The sequence below is a fragment of the Salmo trutta genome, chromosome 10 (genome assembly GCF_901001165.1).
Source record: "Salmo trutta chromosome 10, fSalTru1.1, whole genome shotgun sequence".
Taxonomy (NCBI): domain Eukaryota; kingdom Metazoa; phylum Chordata; class Actinopteri; order Salmoniformes; family Salmonidae; genus Salmo; species Salmo trutta.
The window spans coordinates 27,571,319-27,589,059 of record NC_042966.1 but is presented as its reverse complement, the minus strand read 5'-3'; the positions used below and the strand labels follow the sequence as shown (position 1 = coordinate 27,589,059).

Here is a 17,741-nt window from a genome sequence, read left to right as displayed (position 1 = left end):
TTTTTCTTCTTCTCCCATTTAGTCTGTGTTATAAAAGACTAGAATCCTCAGAGGCCTGCCTATATGTATTAGATACAAGCTCAATCAAATGTTACAATTACACACACAACCCTAAGTGTGTATCATGTAATGGGTTATCTACGCTATACCAACACGAAATGATTCAACATATTCTAGCATTGCTCTTCATAACAGTAACTATAGTGGCTGATTCTGTATAATGAATTTCTATATACTATATTTTTCAGCAATGAAAGTAAGAGAAGCGTTGGCATGATTTCTTTTTCTATGCCATGTTGTGTGGGTGGGTGTGTGGGTGGGTGGGGAGGCTGTGGATCTAGATTGGGCCCAGGTTGGGCACAGTGTGGTGCCCTGCATGGCCAGTGTGTGTGTGTGGTGCTGATATATCTAGCTGTTGCACTGTCTAAGGCGTGGGCTGGACCTGAGAAAAAGTGCAGCAGCTTGTCGAGAACCACCCCCCTCAACACATACAGCCTCCTGCCAAAGCTCCTCAAGTACAGTTTTCCAAGAAACAAATCAGCTTTATCTAATGTCTTGCTGCTCTGCAAACCTGGCCTTACAGATGCATTAAAGACTGACCACTTTGAAGTAAGTGAGTGTTATTCATTAGGGCATCGCTACAGATGGTCATATGCTGTAAGCCCCCCACCCCCCCACCACCAAGACTAACACCCTCATCTCCTAATTACTGGAAGATTTTCTTCTGTTTTCACAGGCATGATATTGTTTAAGAAACATGTAAGTGTTTGTAACTCTTTGAATTATTCATGTTGACTATAAAGAGAACTATATCAAGGCATCATAACATTATTTCTAAATGGTTTAACTATTCATTACACCTTTATTTTTTTAATTACTTAACTAATTTTCACTTGTCCATGTAGTATTACCCCGCACATTGACTTGGTCCCCCCTGTATATAGCCTCTTTATTGTTATTTTATTGTGTTATTTTTTATTATGTTTGACTATAGTTTATTTAGTAAATATTTTCTTAACTATTTCTTGAACTGCATTATTGGTTAAGGGCTTGTAAGTAAGCATTTCATGATAAGGTCTACACCTGTTGTACCTGGCGCATGTGACAAATAACATTTGATTTGATTTTATGATCACATTTGCCCCCTTTTCATTATTTCATTCATTGAATGTCACTCCTTAGACAGGAGCAATGACGTCAAGCTGACACTCAAGTCCCCATAATAGTAATTAGAAATACAAAAATATAACCCCTATTAATTAATGACCCTAAGTAACTATGTATTGTTTTAAGTGTCATGAAAAAGAATGAACCTGTAACATACTTCATCATTGCTTCCTACACTGTTCCTGAACATCTGCTTGAAGAAGACAATTTGCTCTCAGATGGGGCTGAGTGTTTTGCTCTGAATTTAGGTCATTAATTTGTATCTGTCCTTTGTTTACTTAAGGAACGGGGACAAAAGGGCAGCTGCAGAAACATTTGGCTGTGCCGAAGGGTAGTGGCTCAACATGTTGGAATCGGCGACCAGCTTGGGCGACTATCTGTAGCAGCTAAAACACAGAAGTTTGTGTGAGCCAGCCCTCTGCCAAGCTGTGAGCGCCTGGGCAGGGGAGAGACAAGCACATGCTTCCACAAGGCCAGCTATGGCTGTGAAGTTACAAACATCAAAACGAACTAGGACTGTACTAAGTGTCTAACTGTACTAAGCAAAAATGTATGGATGTAAAACAGTTTAGGACACCGTTTCACCATAAAAGGCTGATTTGCTTGAGGTGAATGTTTGGCACCACTTTTGCGGTTAAAGAATTAGAACTCTTGCAGTAAATAGATTGTAATGAAGCTATAGGGGATACTGTTGCATCAGTATACTTGAGAAAACCTTCAGGTATGATGACAACCTAAACCTTTGCAGAAGGATTTTAATTGGGGTAAAATATCTAGAGCAAATATTGTACATAAAGCAGGAATAAAAATTATCTAACCAATAACCATACAAATCTAAACTTGCAGATTTTAATGCCAAATGCCATGAAATTAAATGTTTGCAGTTATGCCGTGGAATTCAAACGGATTGAGGGACACATTAGGTCTTAAGAAAAAATAAGTGTACAAGGGCAGAGCTTTTGTAAGGTCACAAAAACAGACAGGAGGGAGGAATTTGTCTTTCTATCGATTGTCTGCGTATTTAAAAAGCAGCCATTGTCAAGCGCTCAGCATAGAGACAGAAGGCTAGCAACAAGCGCCGTCTCCACCCAGACAATGCAGTTGTGCTCGTAGCTGGCAGGCTGGCAAAGAGAGGTGCAAGGGGGTTAGTTTTGGTGGGGAAAGGGGGGGGGGGGGATGTGGTCCCAGAGAGATCTCTGCTCTGACTGCACCCATGAACAAAAGACGCAATTCGAACTTGAATGTCAGTGTCTCTGTTAGAGGGGCCCAGACCATACCCCTCCCCCCTCCACACACACGCACAAACACACAACGGCCCCCAGTAACTCTTTCGCAGGCTCGTATGGGATGAGATTAAACTCCCGACATCTCTTTTGTGTGAGACTTTCGAGGAGTGGGAAGAATCATGTCGTGCCACAACTAAGGCATTGGATGGAAAGAGTGGACTGAGTGGGAATGCAGTTCATTGTGTGTCATTAGTATTTGTTTTGACACATGTATTTGTATATGTTTTGAAACATGTTTATTCGTGTGTTTTGAAACATGTTTCATCTGTAGAAATTATGTGACATACATATTACAATATCTGAGTATCATGTAACACAATCCTAGAATACATGGTTATTGTTTGTCTCAGGCATGATAATGCTAAGTTAGCTATAAGTAAGATACTAATAAAAAGAAAGCTTATTGTATGAAAATGGGGCAGACTATGTGCAGAGTGCAGACATTACTGTGGCATTGTGGGCTGAGTGCTCTCTCCACTTTACCAGCTGTTGGTAGCAGTTCTGTCCAGTGCAGATAACTGGGCAGGAGGGCATGTGATGTTGATAGGGGTCTTGGCAGGATTTTGATGTGTGCAACTCAGCACTTTTCTGGGCACATTGCTTGGTGCGACCTTAAGGGTCCACAGGCAGGAGGGGGGGGGGGGTTTGTATGGGAACCTGCTGTACCGATGGCTATGACAGGCAGGAGGAGGGTGAGCATGGGAACCTGCTGTACCAATGGCTATGACAGGCAGGAGGAGGGTGAGCATGGGAACCTGCTGTACCGATGGCTATGACAGGCAGGAGGAGGGTGAGCATGGGAACCTGCTGTACCGATGGCTATGACAGGCAGGAGGAGGGTGAGCATGGGAGCCTGCTGTACCGATGGCTATGACAGGCAGGAGGAGGGTGAGCATTGGAACCTGCTGTACCAATGGCTATGACAGGCAGGAGGAGGGTGAGCATGGGAACCTGCTGTACCGATGGCTATGACAGGCAGGAGGAGGGTGAGCATGGGAACCTGCTGTACCGATGGCTATGACAGGCAGGAGGAGGGTGAGCATGGGAACCTGCTGTACCAATGGCTATGACAGGCAGGAGGAGGGTGAGCATGGGAACCTGCTGTACCGATGGCTATGACAGGCAGGAGGAGGGTGAGCATGGGAGCCTGCTGTACCGATGGCTATGACAGGCAGGAGGAGGGTGAGCATGGGAGCCTGCTGTACCGATGGCTATGACAGGCAGGAGGAGGGTGAGCATGGGAGCCTGCTGTACCAATGGCTATGACAGGCAGGAGGAGGGTGAGCATGGGAACCTGCTGTACCGATGGCTATGACAGGCAGGAGGAGGGTGAGCATGGGAACCTGCTGTACCGATGGCTATGACAGGCAGGAGGAGGGTGAGCATGGGAACCTGCTGTACCGGTATGACAGGCAGGAGGAGGGTGAGCATGGGAACCTGCTGTACCGATGGCTATGACAGGCAGGAGGGTGAGCATGGGAACCTGCTGTACCGATGGCTATGACAGGCAGGAGGGTGAGCATGGGAACCTGCTGTACCGATGGCTATGACAGAGAGGTCACTATCCTATACAAGGGAGAACATTGTACTGTACTTCTTGTCTGAAACAGCTTGACATGGCAGAGCAACTTCTTGTCAATATATTCCATGTAGTTCCCCTCAACACCAACTGAAGTTACAGTACATATTTTGACAGAGCACTGAATATCTTTACAGTAAAAGGTACAATATTTGTTAACCTAAATATGTAGCTTTTACACTTGAATACCGAATTAATCCATCACAGCCTCCTGCAATTCATCTGTAGAGCACTTTGTCAGTATGGTCGAGGCTGTATTATGTTGATATTTTTAGCTTATTGCAGAATTTGTTTTGTAACCAATATGTCATAAGTAGCCAAATGTAGTACCAACATGTAGTACTGTTAGTATATGTTAGTACAAAACGAAGTAAACAGTATGTAGTGGACTATTCAGACTCTACAACATATTGACGTGTGTCTTCCCTAAGCCTATCCCTACCTAGCCAATCAGAGCTGTTGTGTTGTAGATGCCCTTGGTGTTGTGGCACTGATTACTGATCGGCTCAGTGTTGAGTGTGTGTGTGTGTGTGTGTGTGAGAGAGAGAGAGAAAGGTTTGGACAGACTGAAATGAGAGAGCCCCCCTGCACACGTCAGTCTGCTCCAGACCTCTCCTGCTGCAAAGGTGTGACTCAGCAGGCAACACACACACACACACACACACACGGGGGCGAGCCAAGAGAGGGCGTCTCCAGGGAGCAGGCAGGCAGCTGTGGGAGATGAGGAATCCAGCTTTCCTCCCAGTCTAATATTGTTCATCATAACTTTACAAATCACTGCTAAACAAAGGCAATGACAGTTACAGTAGACAGGGAGGAGGACAGGTGTATCATGTACAGTAGAGGCTGGTGGGAGGAGCTATAGGAGTACGGGATCTTTGTAATGGCTGAAATAGAATGGTACCAAACACATGGAAACAAAGCGTTTGACTTCATTCCATTTATACCAGTCCAGCCATCACAATGAGTCCGTCTTCCTATAGCTCCTCCCACCAGCACCTCTGATGTACAGTGATATGTGGGAGCCTCCACCATTGTATATGAGCTATGAGTCATCTGAATGTGCCCATTACCTGTATTGTTTAATCTGCTTGTTGTAGATCGTTTCATTCCACTGCTTTTCCATGACAGGTACAGTATACTCAGACTGTAGCACTGTAATAAGCAGAGCAGAGATAAGGTGTTTGTGTGCGAGAGTAGTAAGCCCTTAATTCCTGTAGCCTATGTATCCTTGCATAGTGTTTGAGCGTGTGTGGATGCTGCCTGCGTGGTTCAGGCCTGGTTCAGTGCAGGAACAGGAGTGTCACTATGTTCTCTCACCCCAAGATGCCAACCTCTCCGCTCCCTCCCAGCTCTGGCAAAGCAGGCCCCATCTGTCGCCCCCCCCCCCCCCCTCCCCATATTCCAACCTGCAGCAGTGCTGAGGTGGCCCCAGGCCCACTCCCAGGATTAATGCTTGCATCCTGATCTGGGTTAGAGAGGGAGAGACGTGGGCCCAGCCTGTAGGACCTGGCACAGCCAACGCAACACATTCTGCTGTATTATTTAAGGCAACATAATACCATCAGTCGGATATCAAAGGGAACTGTTGAAATGTGACATGGGGAGATTTGTCCAATATCGGGTTGCAAGTGCATTGTGCAACACAGGTACTGTATGCATGTTGTCCATAAGGAATGTGCTTTGTACATAGCATTCCTAGACAACATCTGACAGGAGCAAATGGAAGTGGAAGATATTCTGATAATATAAGTATGATTCTGTTGTTGGAATTGTGTAAAATAAGAAATCAGGGCTCAACCTTCACCTCCTCCAGTTGTGTTCTATTCAGACTTATTTAATTGACTATGTCCACCGCTTGGGGCAATTAGCATATCTAACAAGATTCTTCCGGAACCAGATATACAGAGTCCTCCCAGGGAAACCATTATGTCACACCTCTGGTAATTCCTCTCGGACCATAACTTACTAAAAGGCCAATTCTAACTCAGATCAGAAAAGCTTGAAATCTAATGCTTCAGTTTCAGTCTGTCTCCTAACCGGTCTCTGTTACACCTTACAGCTGCGATGTGGAAGCCTCATAGAAGTGTTTGTTCCTACAGAAGGTCAGCTCTGAGCAGGCTGGACAGCATCTGTCATAATGTAAGGAGGAGCGGGCCTCTGTAGACGGCTGTGTGAGTTAACGACGGCGCCCTCTCCCCGACCACATCTGCACATTGCATTATCATTAGAGCTCCTACATCTCCCAGGATTGCTGACAAAGTGAACAATACCAACAATCACCCCCATCAGCTGCAACCATATGGACACCATACTTAGATTGCAGGGGGGAAGCAATTGTACTAGCATCTGTTTGGCAGTGTTCAGAAGTTACGTTTCAAGATGAATTTCACTGTGCGAAGAAAGTTTCTCCCTCCACCTCTCTCTCTCTCTCTCTCTCTCTCTCTCTCTCTCTCTCTCTCTCTCTCTCTCTCTCTCTCTCTCTCTCTCTCTCTCTCTCTCTCTCTCTCTCTCTCTCTCTCTCTCTCTCTCTCTCTCTCTCTCTATCTCTCTCTCTCTCTCCTCTCTCTCTCTCTCTCTCTCTCTCTCTCTCTCTCCTCTCTCTCCTCTCTCTCTCTCTCTCTCTCTCTCTCTCTCTCTCTCTCTCTCTCTCTCTCTCTCTCTCTCTCTCTCTCTCTCTCTCTCTCTCTCTCTCTCTCTCTCTCTCTCTCTCCTCTCTCTCTCTCTCTCTCTCTCTCTCTCTCTCCTCTCTCTCTCTCTCTCTCTCTCCTCTCTCTCTCTCTCTCTCCTTCTCTCTCTCTCCTCTCTCTCTCTCTCTCTCTCTCTCTCTCTCTCTCTCTCTCTCTCTCTCTCTCTCTCTCTCTCTCTCTCTCTCTCTCTCTCTCTCACAGTTAAATGTATTGCTAGGTGCACTCCTGTCTGCTGTATCTTGAAACTACCAGCAGCCCCTTAATGTGGCATCTTAATGGGGCTGAGGGTTTGTCTGCTGTCCCAGATGGTAGAACAAGGTGCTTTCCGCAACTCCCTCAGAGACTTTGAATCCAGCTGGATTACATTTTTCCCCAAGATCAGCACTGGAATTCTACCTTTTGACTGTAATTAGCTCTAACCCCAGCCTACACAGTGTCTTTAAAATAAAGATAAATAAAACAATTCTACCTTTCCTCTAATGGTATAATCTACAGAGTAAATTAAGAGACTTCAATAATGCCTTGAAAAACAGCCTAAAGAAGGTTGGATGTCACTTTCATAGGCGTTTAGGATGTTTATGAGTCAAGACTCAAAGAAGGAGGATTTGCACACTATAAAATTATAAAAAATGATTATTGAATGGCAGTAGAATTCAGGCCTTGTAGCAAATTTAACTCAGATGTTACTGTACATCCACTCTGCTGTCATCATTCATGAAGTGGCTACTTTTTCCTGTTTATTATTGTAAATAAAAAAATAAGAGAAACTATTTCAACAGAATAATCATTGCACTAAATGTGATGACATTAGATGGTAAATGTCACTTCTGTATAATTGTCATTTTGACTAGTGGGCCCATCTTCCTCTGTTCCACAATATTAAATTGTCCTCCAAGCCTGCTAACATTCCAAAATGGACTTCCAAAGACTTTGGGAATTTGTGTTTTCCCCAAACACCCTTCTGTGGTGTCAAGTCAACTGTCTAAGTATCTTCTGTAGGTTTTATTTCCGTGACGCTGAGAAGCCACCCAGCTCTTTTCAACCCCTTGCCCAAACAGGGCTGTCCCTCCTGGGCAAATATTTAAAGTCAAAACAGCCCAGGGTCCATAAAGCTGCCTGGTGGTGTGGCTACATCTGTCAGGGGGGGAGGGGTTGTGGCCGCAGCAGCTGCCGGAACGAGTCTGGACACTGCTGACGCCAACACCTGTCCGTTCTGGAGACACAGGGCCGGCAAATGTCCAGCCACAGCCTCATGCTGCTGCTGTTACTCAAGACAGAATGTTGTTTCTGGCCGATGACGACCACCACTGAGTCACACTATATGGAGATTAGAGGGGAAAGGCACTAATTGTAAGTCACACTGGATAAGGGCATCTGCTAAATGACTAAAATGTAAGGCTGTGAAAGTTTTGGAAAACCTGATTTTGTAATGTTTCTTTGTTGTACAGTTTGTTTTATTTACCATCAAATAAAACCACTCACATAGTATATATTGACAGGAGAGATTGTATCAGGCAGGATTTCAAAGCTACTGTGCACAACAACCCCTACTGTACATATGTAATGGTGATAGGCTTTCTACCAATCCGTCTCATTATCATCCACAGAAAACAAATAGATACACATGTGCAATGACCAATGAACGCTTCCAGTTACTCAAACTCAACAAGAAGGCATTTTCACCCCCAGGTCTTTTGCCCTTGTGTTGACTGTCAGAGACCCTGGCTGTGGTGAACCCTCCCCTTCTTGCCCCCCCTCCCCACCCTCAACCCCTACTCCCCCATCAAACGTCCAATCAACTCAAACCCTTTCAACCCGGTCAGAGCAACAGCCACCACTACTACTCCCTCATGAATTCCCCCTTTTCACCCAGCCTCACCCTACCCAAGGTAGGCCCACCCCTCCTCTGACCCACCCCCATCTGCTGCCTCCCTACCCCCATTAGGGGGTGAGGGTCAGGGATCAGGCAGGCGTTGGCCTAGGCTGCCCTTCAGTAAACAGCTGCTGGGATTCTCAGGCCAATAGAAGCAGCAGAGGAAGGAGAGGGCAGAGACAGCCACAGCAGCACAGCAGACGGCCACAGCCTCACATCTGCTCTAATGAGTCCGTTATGGGCCACCTGGCCTGGCCTGTTTGGCCCAGGCTACAGGCCTACCACACTTGGATTGGGAAGCTGGCCCATTTGCCCACTGCCTGGTGATGGCTCATTCGTGACCCTAGCACTTATACTGACCAGACCATCAGGCCAGAGAGACAGAGAGACCCCTTTGTGTGTATTCATAACAGGGGGGCCATGCTTTTGAGCGTGTGCTTTTTACGTCAATGGGATGTGGCGAGAACAGATGCAGGGCAAAGTGTGGACCTCGTAACCTCAAACCACTTTCAAGTAGGACCTGTATATTCTAGGTTGTGGAAAGTGACCATAGAGAACGTACAATTAAGCAATGAAATACACATACTGTATTATGGCTGTGAGGAACGCTTAGACATTTAGATGAAGCCATAAAACTGTAAACTCTGTCCAAACTGCAGAGCGAGTGACCATATGAATTTAAGCTAAACACAGGTTTTATTTGGTGGTGTAACTGCACATCCCCAGGCTTCTATAGCATTCTGTGTGTCTGGGCCACAGGTGAAAGGCAAACAAACTGTCCTGGTTCCCGCAGCACTAATTTGGATGTCTGTAGGATCTGCTTAACCCTCTAGTATAATACAGTGGTGGCTGGCAAACAGAGGATTCAAATATGAAGGGCAAACAGTGGAGTGCCCTGGGGTGTATTCATTAGTCAGAATCGGTTGCAAAACGTTATGCAACGGAAAGAGTTTACTCCAAATGGAAAACGTTTTGCAATTTAAACGAGTTTCTATTGGACAAATTCCGGTAGGACCCTCCCTGTTCCGTTTGCCGTTAGCTTTCGTTTTGTTCCTAGCATAAACGGTAAACTGTTTCTATTGCAAAACGTTTTGCAACGGAATCCAACTAATTAATACACCCCTGGCCAGTGGCCACAGCTAAAGTTAATCTCAAATAGTGAACATCCAAACCGGAAAGAGAAGCAACAGCCTGCTGTGTGATATGGTCTATCCGTGACTGGTCACACAATGGAGATGAGCTGAAGGCCTAAGCTTGACATCAATGCTCCGTGTCGTGTAGTAGCTCGAGCTGCTTGTTTTATGAAGGTGATACATACCTGTTTGTATGGGCAATGATCAGCTGTTCTTATCCATGTCCTATCCCTGGTTTTGGAGTTTCACCCTCCATCTCCCACCATGACTGGAATAACTTTTATTTAGATGTAGTCAAATTAGCATGACCACTCTACTGATAACTAGAAGACAATGAAATTGAATAAAAATACTTGAGGAAAACAGAGTTGGTACTGTCCATCTTATAGGCATTAATCCTCATTGATAGAGCGAACTCCAATGATTAATATAAAACTATCCGTTACCACATTTAGTTGTCTAATTCTCAGCTAGCAGTGCGTATTGCAACTAGACAAATGAAACGCTATTCAAAGGTAAATGTCTCCCCCTGGTGGCCATGTAAGTACACAGACGATTGTGATGGATTATGCAGCAACAGTTAAGACAATATTTCCCTAGAAGAAATACGCGGATGAATTTGATATAGATACATATAAACTGACTTTTCCAATGTTTTTATTAGTTGGAATCTTGTTCTAGATTTGTATTGCCTGTTTGTCATTGATATTACTAAGAGTAAGACCAGTACTGTACAAATTACATTTGATAAACATGCACAACTCCCCAGCCAGCACCACCATCTCCAAAAGCATATTCAACAAGACCAAGATAATGGTACTGTAGTTCTACACACACTTAATACAGCAGCGATACAACACAGAACTGAAAGTAGGTAAATATTCTCAAAACGGAGACCAATATGTGTGCAAATATGCGTTTACCTGTGCGATGTTCAAATGAAAAACAATATTACAAAATTGGAGTTAGATGAAAAGCCTAGTAGTCATCATGCCAATTAAATGTTCTTTTAAAAATGACACTGATTAAAATGCTGGAACCAGTTTAAATGCTATGGTTACTTTACTGAGATGAGTAACTTTGGAAGGGATAAACAGTAAAGCAAACTAATAACATGGATTTATCACCAAGGATTCACCAGGATTTCCTGCCTTTGCCTCACCTTAACCGAGCCAGTTAAGGACTATTCACATCAAAAACTCATTTTGCACCCTACATGTTTGTTTCTGGCTAAAGGAGGCTTGTGAACTAATTTTACATGTTGCTCATCAAAGCCTAATTAACAGACAACATTTTTGTGTTTGAATGGGACCCAATGTTGAGCATGGGAGCCAAACATTCTTCCAACATGTTGAGCTGATGTGGTGGGATAGAGAAAGCAAAATACTAAGCCGACATTGAAGGGCGACCCTGTTTGACCATTTTAACACCCTTCTTTCCTCGAGGACATCACTAACATAGGTGAAAGCAATGGTGTAACCATCTTTTCACCTATCCACACAGATGAGCCTCAAGGTAGAAATATACATTTTAGAGGTATTCAAACCCGAATCAAAATGTGTATTTATCACTTCAAATAAAATCTTATTGGTCACACACACATTTAGCAGGTGTAGCAAACAGGTGTAGTAGACCAACAGTGAAACGCTTAGTTACGGGCTATTCCCAAGGGCCCAGGTTAGGATTTATGGGAAATAAAAACATGAAATAGTCTTGAACAGGAGCCAAAAGGCACAGTCAATCCTGAAAAAACACGTCATAAGGGAGGGTGTCCGGAGGCGTATAGTTTAGGATTAGCAAACAGTAGAATGCCTTCACCTTGTATTGGGAGTTTCAGGTGGGTGTTGACACCACTGACAGGGTAAGTATCTCAACTGATTAGTTGCTGCTATATGTAAAGCAGAAAATGTTTACCACATTGTGTGGCCTATTGGCAGGTCATCGGATAATCTATAGAAACAAGGATAAGCAGCATTTAAAGACATCCCATTAGTTTAATTTCCAGTGCATGTTTTCATCTTCACACTGAGCATACTTTAGCTGAATACCATAATCGCTGATATAATCTTAGAATCCAAAAGAGACAGGAGAAGAACAAGACAGACATCATATAGGCCTAGCAGAGATAACTGCTCTACTGAAGACAGACTTAATGTACCTGACAGATAGTTACACTTCCATATTTGAAAGAGAAAGCACTTCTTCGCCACCAACATAGAAACCCATTATTTCACAGGAGTCTACAGCCTTCTCTGTAGAGACCTACAGACAAAGGCAAACTGATATTGTATGAGTAGTCTTCCATCTATGCATGAATAGGCACCCTTCGACAACTGTCATTCAAGGCTCAAAGTCAACCTTGAATACATGCCTTTCCAAGTAACAATTTTCCCATGTAATAATCAAGCCATTCCGATGTTTATGTATGGATCGAGTACATAAACAGAAGAGATCAATGTCTTTAAAAATCTTAATTTGAAATATTTAGATTGTGTATCAGTGATGGGAAAACGCATGATTAAATACCATCACACTTGAACAGCTCCAGTTTATAAAAGCAAAGGATAGATATACCTATCTATCTATCTATCTATATCTATCTATATCTATCTATCTCTATCTATACCTATCTATCTCTATCTATAGTTGTTACCGAGTCAGGAGGCAATCTGCTGTCTAATACGCTACATCTGCAGAAATACCCGCACATCCAGCAGTGGCAGAAAAGAATCCATCATACCTAGTCCTAAAATCATTAACATTAACAGAAAATAATCCATCATACCTAGTCCTAAAATCATTAACAGAAAAGAATCCATCATACCTAGTCCTAAAATCATTCAAATAGAAGTAAAATATATACACTGTTGTGATTGTGTAGAAGTCCTGAGACTAGAGTTTAGCATATCAACATCATGTGTTTGTGTTGGAGTTTAAACTTAGAATAGCATTGAAATACATTCTTGCGTCATTTCAATGTGGAGTTTGATAGATCACCTATCAAAATGTTAACTGACCTCTGTTTTAATGTCCAGTAGTAACAGCTTTTTACTGCTTCGAAATACAAAAACAAACTAATTTCTAGTCAGTTGGGGAAATTACTAAGAGGTTGTTTGATTGTGACGACTCTAAAATGCCCATTTAAGATTGGATCTCTAGTAATGGCATCTATGTTGCGTGGAACAAGGCCATTATAACAGCAGCAACATATTCTACATTTCCTGCCATTATTACAACTGTATACAGAGACATTGACGGTTGTCCATACAGAAACTTTGTATCTTAAGTTGCTCGAGTGGGTCGTTTCATGGCCATGGGCTCCTTGGCCCATGCTAGGCATAAAGAACACATTTACACAAACTGTTTTCATCACAGTACAGGCACATAAAATTGGTGTATGAATCAACCAAGTCCCACTGCAGTACTGTACACATGAACATGGTCATATGGTTTCTGACATTGGCTTGCAGACGGGTCAATGACAGTGTCACACACCTGGATTTTAGTGTGGTTTTGTGTGTGATTTGAGTGTGTGGGGTGCGTGTGCAAGGATGTCAGGATAACAGATCCATAAAGAAAGGCCAGAAGAGGCAGCTCTGAGGGCTTTCTGACAAACCATACATGGGGAGTAACAGACGTAGGCTGGCAAGCAACTGAAGTGTACTTCCCTGTTAACACCTGAGGAGGCCATTTTGAAGAGTCCCACACAGGTCTCCAGAGACAGACACAGACAGAATAAGGAGAGAGCGGGATCACGGGGGGGATAGGAGGATAAGAGCACCCCCAGGAGCAGCTCCCAGGTTGGTGTCTGTGGTATGGGAGTGAGTTGGGGATAGAGAGGAGTGGCATGTAGCATAGGACCAGTTTCCAGGCCACAGGTCCCTGGAACCAGGTAACCATCGGAAGAGGGGGGAATGAGGGTCTGGTCTGGTGGTGGCTACAGTGTGGAGGAGAAGACCTTAGAAGATCTGGATCATGGACTCCCGAGACTTGCCTACGCCAATCCATTTCACTGTGGGTGAAAAGTACTTATTGAATAGCTTTACCAATAAAACAACAAAATGTCCCCAAATATGGTCCACACCTGTGACCACTACAAGGTAGTTTCACCCCATCTGAATCAACCTGCCATCTCCAGGTGTTAAGGAGAGGGGGGTACTTACCGGGCACACCGAGGTGCTCCTCAATGTAGCGGACGTATTTCTGGGCGTTCTCTGGCAGCTCATCAAATGTTCTGGCGGTGGAGGTGTCACTCTTCCAACCTGGCAGGGTGTCATACTGAACCTCAACGCTCTGTAAGACTTCTTGATTGGCTGGGGAGAGTTGGGCACAACGTCAGGCCATTGGCTGCCATAAACTTAAGACAACAAGACTTGGAATACTGCAATTAAAAATATGGCATAGCTCCCTTATTCAGTTCACTTTATCCTCATTAAAAAGTACAGAAGCATCATTGTTTTTGTATTTATTGAGGATCGCCATTAGCTGCTGCCAATTGGTTGCTGTTTTGATGAGTAGCCTACCTGGAAAATTAGGTATATTTTTACCGTCCACAGAATACGACACACCAACTTTGATCTCAGGGAGCACATCCAAGATGTCTAGTTTGGTGAGAGCTAAGCTGAATGGGAGGACAACAGAACATTGGGAGTTTAGCAGGCATGTTCATCAACACCCAAATACAGAATGTGTACAAAGCTGAAGTTTATTCAAGTACACTACATGGTATGTGGACACCCCTTAAAATGAGTTGATTCGGCTATTTCAGCCACACCCGTTACTGACGGGTGTATAAAATCTCCATGGACAAACATTGGCAGTAGAATGGCCTTACTGAAGAGCTCAGTGACTTACAATGTGGCACCTCTATAGGATGACATTTCCAACAAGTCAGTTTATCAAATGTCTGCCCTGCTAGAGCTGCACCAGTTTAACTGTAAGTGCTGTTATTGTGAAGTGGAAACGTCTAGGAGTAACAGAGTTGCCGCGAAGTGGTAGGCCACACAAGCTCAGAACTGGACCACTGAGCTCTGAAGCTTGTAAAAATTGTCTGTCCTCAGTTGCAACACTCACTACCGAGTTAAAAACGGCCTCTGGAAGCAACGTGAGCACAATAACTATTCGTCAGGAGCTTTATGAAATGGGTTTCCATGGCCGAGCAGTCACACACAAGCCTAAGATCCCCATACATCAGCTGGAGTGGTGTAAAGCTCACCGCCATTGGAATCTAGAGCAGTGGAAACGTGTTCTCTGGAGTGATGAATCACAAACTTGACTGGCCTGACTGGCCCTGACCTCAACCCCATCGAACACCTTTGGGATGAATTGGAACACCGATGGCAAGCCAGGCCTAATCGCCCAACCTCACTAATGCCCTTGTGGCTGAATGGAAGCAAGTCCCTGCAGCAATGTTCCACCATCTAGCGGAAAGCCTTCCCAGAAGAGTGGAGGCTGTTATCACAGCGAGGGGGGGACCAAAATCATAATGCCCATGATTTTAGAATAAGATATTCGACAAGCAGGTGTTCACATACTTATATTGAGACAGTAAGTAAAAAGCGGGAGGTGTGGTGATTGACAGTACAGAGTTGAAGGGGGTGTGGGGACTCACGCAGTGAAGCCGTTGATCATGTGGGCGTATTTGATGAGCACCAGGTCCAGCCAACCACATCTCCTTTTACGTCCCGTGGTTACGCCCACTTCTTTCCCCCTTGTCTGCAGGAGCTCCCCAATGTCCTTGGAGAAGGAAACAGGCAGACCCTTAAGGCTCAGATTCACTTTAAGACCCTGACAAAGTGAAACATGGACATGTCAAGCTTGAAATGTGTCCATTCTCTGTCCTGTACAGGTTGAGGATTTGGTTATTCTGATTTTGCTGGGATTATTTCACAAGCGCTATCAGAGGGAATGGTTCAGCAACTACCCTTCCCAAAACCATTTGTTGTTTCAATACCCACATGCCTGAGCCTGTTGGGGTTCACAGAATACTCACTGGAATTCAGAACACTGATGACTCAATCGGCAGCTATGCCATTCCACCAACATTAACACTACAGTCTACATTCCTCTACTCACACTGGAAACAGAGCAGGAAAGAATTTGCACCATGGCTTCCCTCAAGGCATGGCTTCCCTCAAGTTAGAAAGACAGGCTGACTTTCTTACATTGAACTGCTCTGAGGGAAAGGCTCCGATGCCAACCCGGGTGGTGTAGGCCTTGACCACGCCATACACCTCACCCACGTTCTGGGGCGGCATGCCGAGCCCCGTACACACCCCGCCCACTGTGCAGTTAGACGAGGTCACGAAAGGGTATGTCCCTGAAACAAAACACAACATACCAAAACGATAAACATCTTATTTCCTCTTCCTCCGATAAAACAGATGACGAATTCGTACAGAGGATTATCATATCACAATGACTGTATTAACACAGCTTGTAATACGAGTAAAGGAAACTAAATGATTCAGTCTTAACATGACATGCAAACAATCTCTCCGTGTCAGGTCTCTGTCAGGTGTGCTTAAACAGAGGTGGACTTTCCAGTCCACACTAATGGGTCTTTCAGGTCAGGGGAGGGAGAATTTCACCCCTCCCATACATGTCTGCACAGGTGCAAAAACCATTATCCTTTATGCAAATAGCATTAGGACGGCCATACGATACCCCCCACTTTGAACTACTACCATTGTATCAATGAAAAAGAACATGTTGACCTTCAGTACATAGCAACCCTCTCCCTCATTAAGTTATGTTCTGTGTGTGGTCTCTGGAGTGCTTTGTGACTGAACAAATGAGGGAAAGTGACAGTGACAAAGCGGCCAGCATTTCTCAGAGTCACGCATGGTGTAGGAGTGCTCTCTGGTGTTAGGCTCAGTGAACATGTTGTTCCAATCCTCTGACAACACTGTTTCAGTGGAATTAACTCACCAGTAAAAATTAGCTTGTTCAATAGGGGTTAATTGGCCATTTATACAATAACCTTGGGGGATACTCACCGAAATCAATATCCAAGAGGGCAGCGTTGGCTCCTTCCACCAGGATATTTTTGGGAGGTCCATGTAAGGCCCCGTACATGTAAAAGACCCCGTCTCTCACCATAGGCTTTACCTTCTCCACGTAATCCTGGACAAGAGCACACCACGCAAACACTTGACCCAAGAATACACTGAAATGTAGGACATAACCCCTATGTTAAACCAGTGATGATAACTTTATTCAACTGATATGGAGGACCTGTAGCTCACCCTCAACTTTGACAACTCCCCATCGATGTCAATCACCAGGGTCGGATACATAGACTGATACTGCGAGGCTAAGACTTTAAATCTACAAAAAGTAGACATCACAGTTACATTTTTATCTAACTAGAGCTAGTTGTACTCTGAATAAAGGGATAGTCATTATTGGCCATATGCGGACAAGGCCACACCCTCACCTTTCAGAGAACTGTGTGAAGTCAGACATGAGGTCACATATCCGGAGGCCGCTACGGGCTGCTTTGGCTGAGTACACCGGGCCAATCCCCTTTTTTGTTGTTCCGAGGCTGGGTGAGGAATACGGGGAAACAAAGTAAATCCTTAACAATACTGAGTCACTGACTCAACATTAACCACACACACACACACACACACACACACACACACACGTCCTTCAGCCAGTATTTGTGTGTGTAGGGTCAGACATGTGACAGTTGTAGGGAAGTAGCTAGGCCAGGGGACTTTTCTAAGGAGTATTTATGGGGCTGGAACGTCACCTGCTGCCCTGCTGCTGACTGAAACAATGTTGCTGCAGTAAGGGTTGGAGAGCATCACAGTCACATGGTGCTGCTAGGGGATATCTGGTGACGTCAGGTCCCTGGTCTGATGTAAGGTAGGGTATGACTCCATGTGGGAAAGGACTTATCAGTGAGAATATAAGTGGTCTTCTGGAGCTGAGACAGGGTATCATGAGTACTAACTCCTTCAGTAAAGATACTAAAAGAACGCAGGTCAGGTCCACCATGAAACAAGT

At 44.5% G+C, this 17,741-nt stretch overlaps 1 protein-coding gene and 1 long non-coding RNA gene across 3 annotated transcripts in view; both read right to left on the bottom strand.

The window, feature by feature from the left end:
• Positions 1-1,905: 1,905 nt before the first annotated feature.
• On the bottom strand, positions 1,906-5,387 carry LOC115201508 (uncharacterized). Its single transcript, XR_003879751.1, has 2 exons — positions 3,983-5,387; positions 1,906-3,845 (listed from the first exon to the last, which is right to left on the bottom strand). It is a non-coding gene; the product is annotated as an uncharacterized LOC115201508 (long non-coding RNA).
• A 4,981-nt stretch (positions 5,388-10,368) lies between these two features.
• adss2 (adenylosuccinate synthase 2) overlaps positions 10,369-17,741 on the bottom strand; it is a 31,764-nt gene continuing 24,391 nt past the window's right edge. Inside the window, exons 6-14 of one of the 2 annotated variants that reach the window (XR_003879750.1) lie at positions 17,167-17,274; positions 16,976-17,057; positions 16,727-16,853; positions 15,893-16,047; positions 15,340-15,464; positions 14,252-14,349; positions 13,892-14,041; positions 12,514-13,740; positions 10,369-12,468 (exon numbers count right to left, since the gene is read on the bottom strand). Coding sequence is in view for 1 of the 2 variants with exons in the window: in XM_029765195.1 (XP_029621055.1) it covers positions 13,688-13,740; positions 13,892-14,041; positions 14,252-14,349; positions 15,340-15,464; positions 15,893-16,047; positions 16,727-16,853; positions 16,976-17,057; positions 17,167-17,274 (898 nt within the window). In the remaining variant the exon portion in view is untranslated. Of the gene's footprint in view, positions 13,741-13,891; positions 14,042-14,251; positions 14,350-15,339; positions 15,465-15,892; positions 16,048-16,726; positions 16,854-16,975; positions 17,058-17,166; positions 17,275-17,741 lie in introns of both variants that reach the window. The other variant, XM_029765195.1, reaches the window with a different exon arrangement.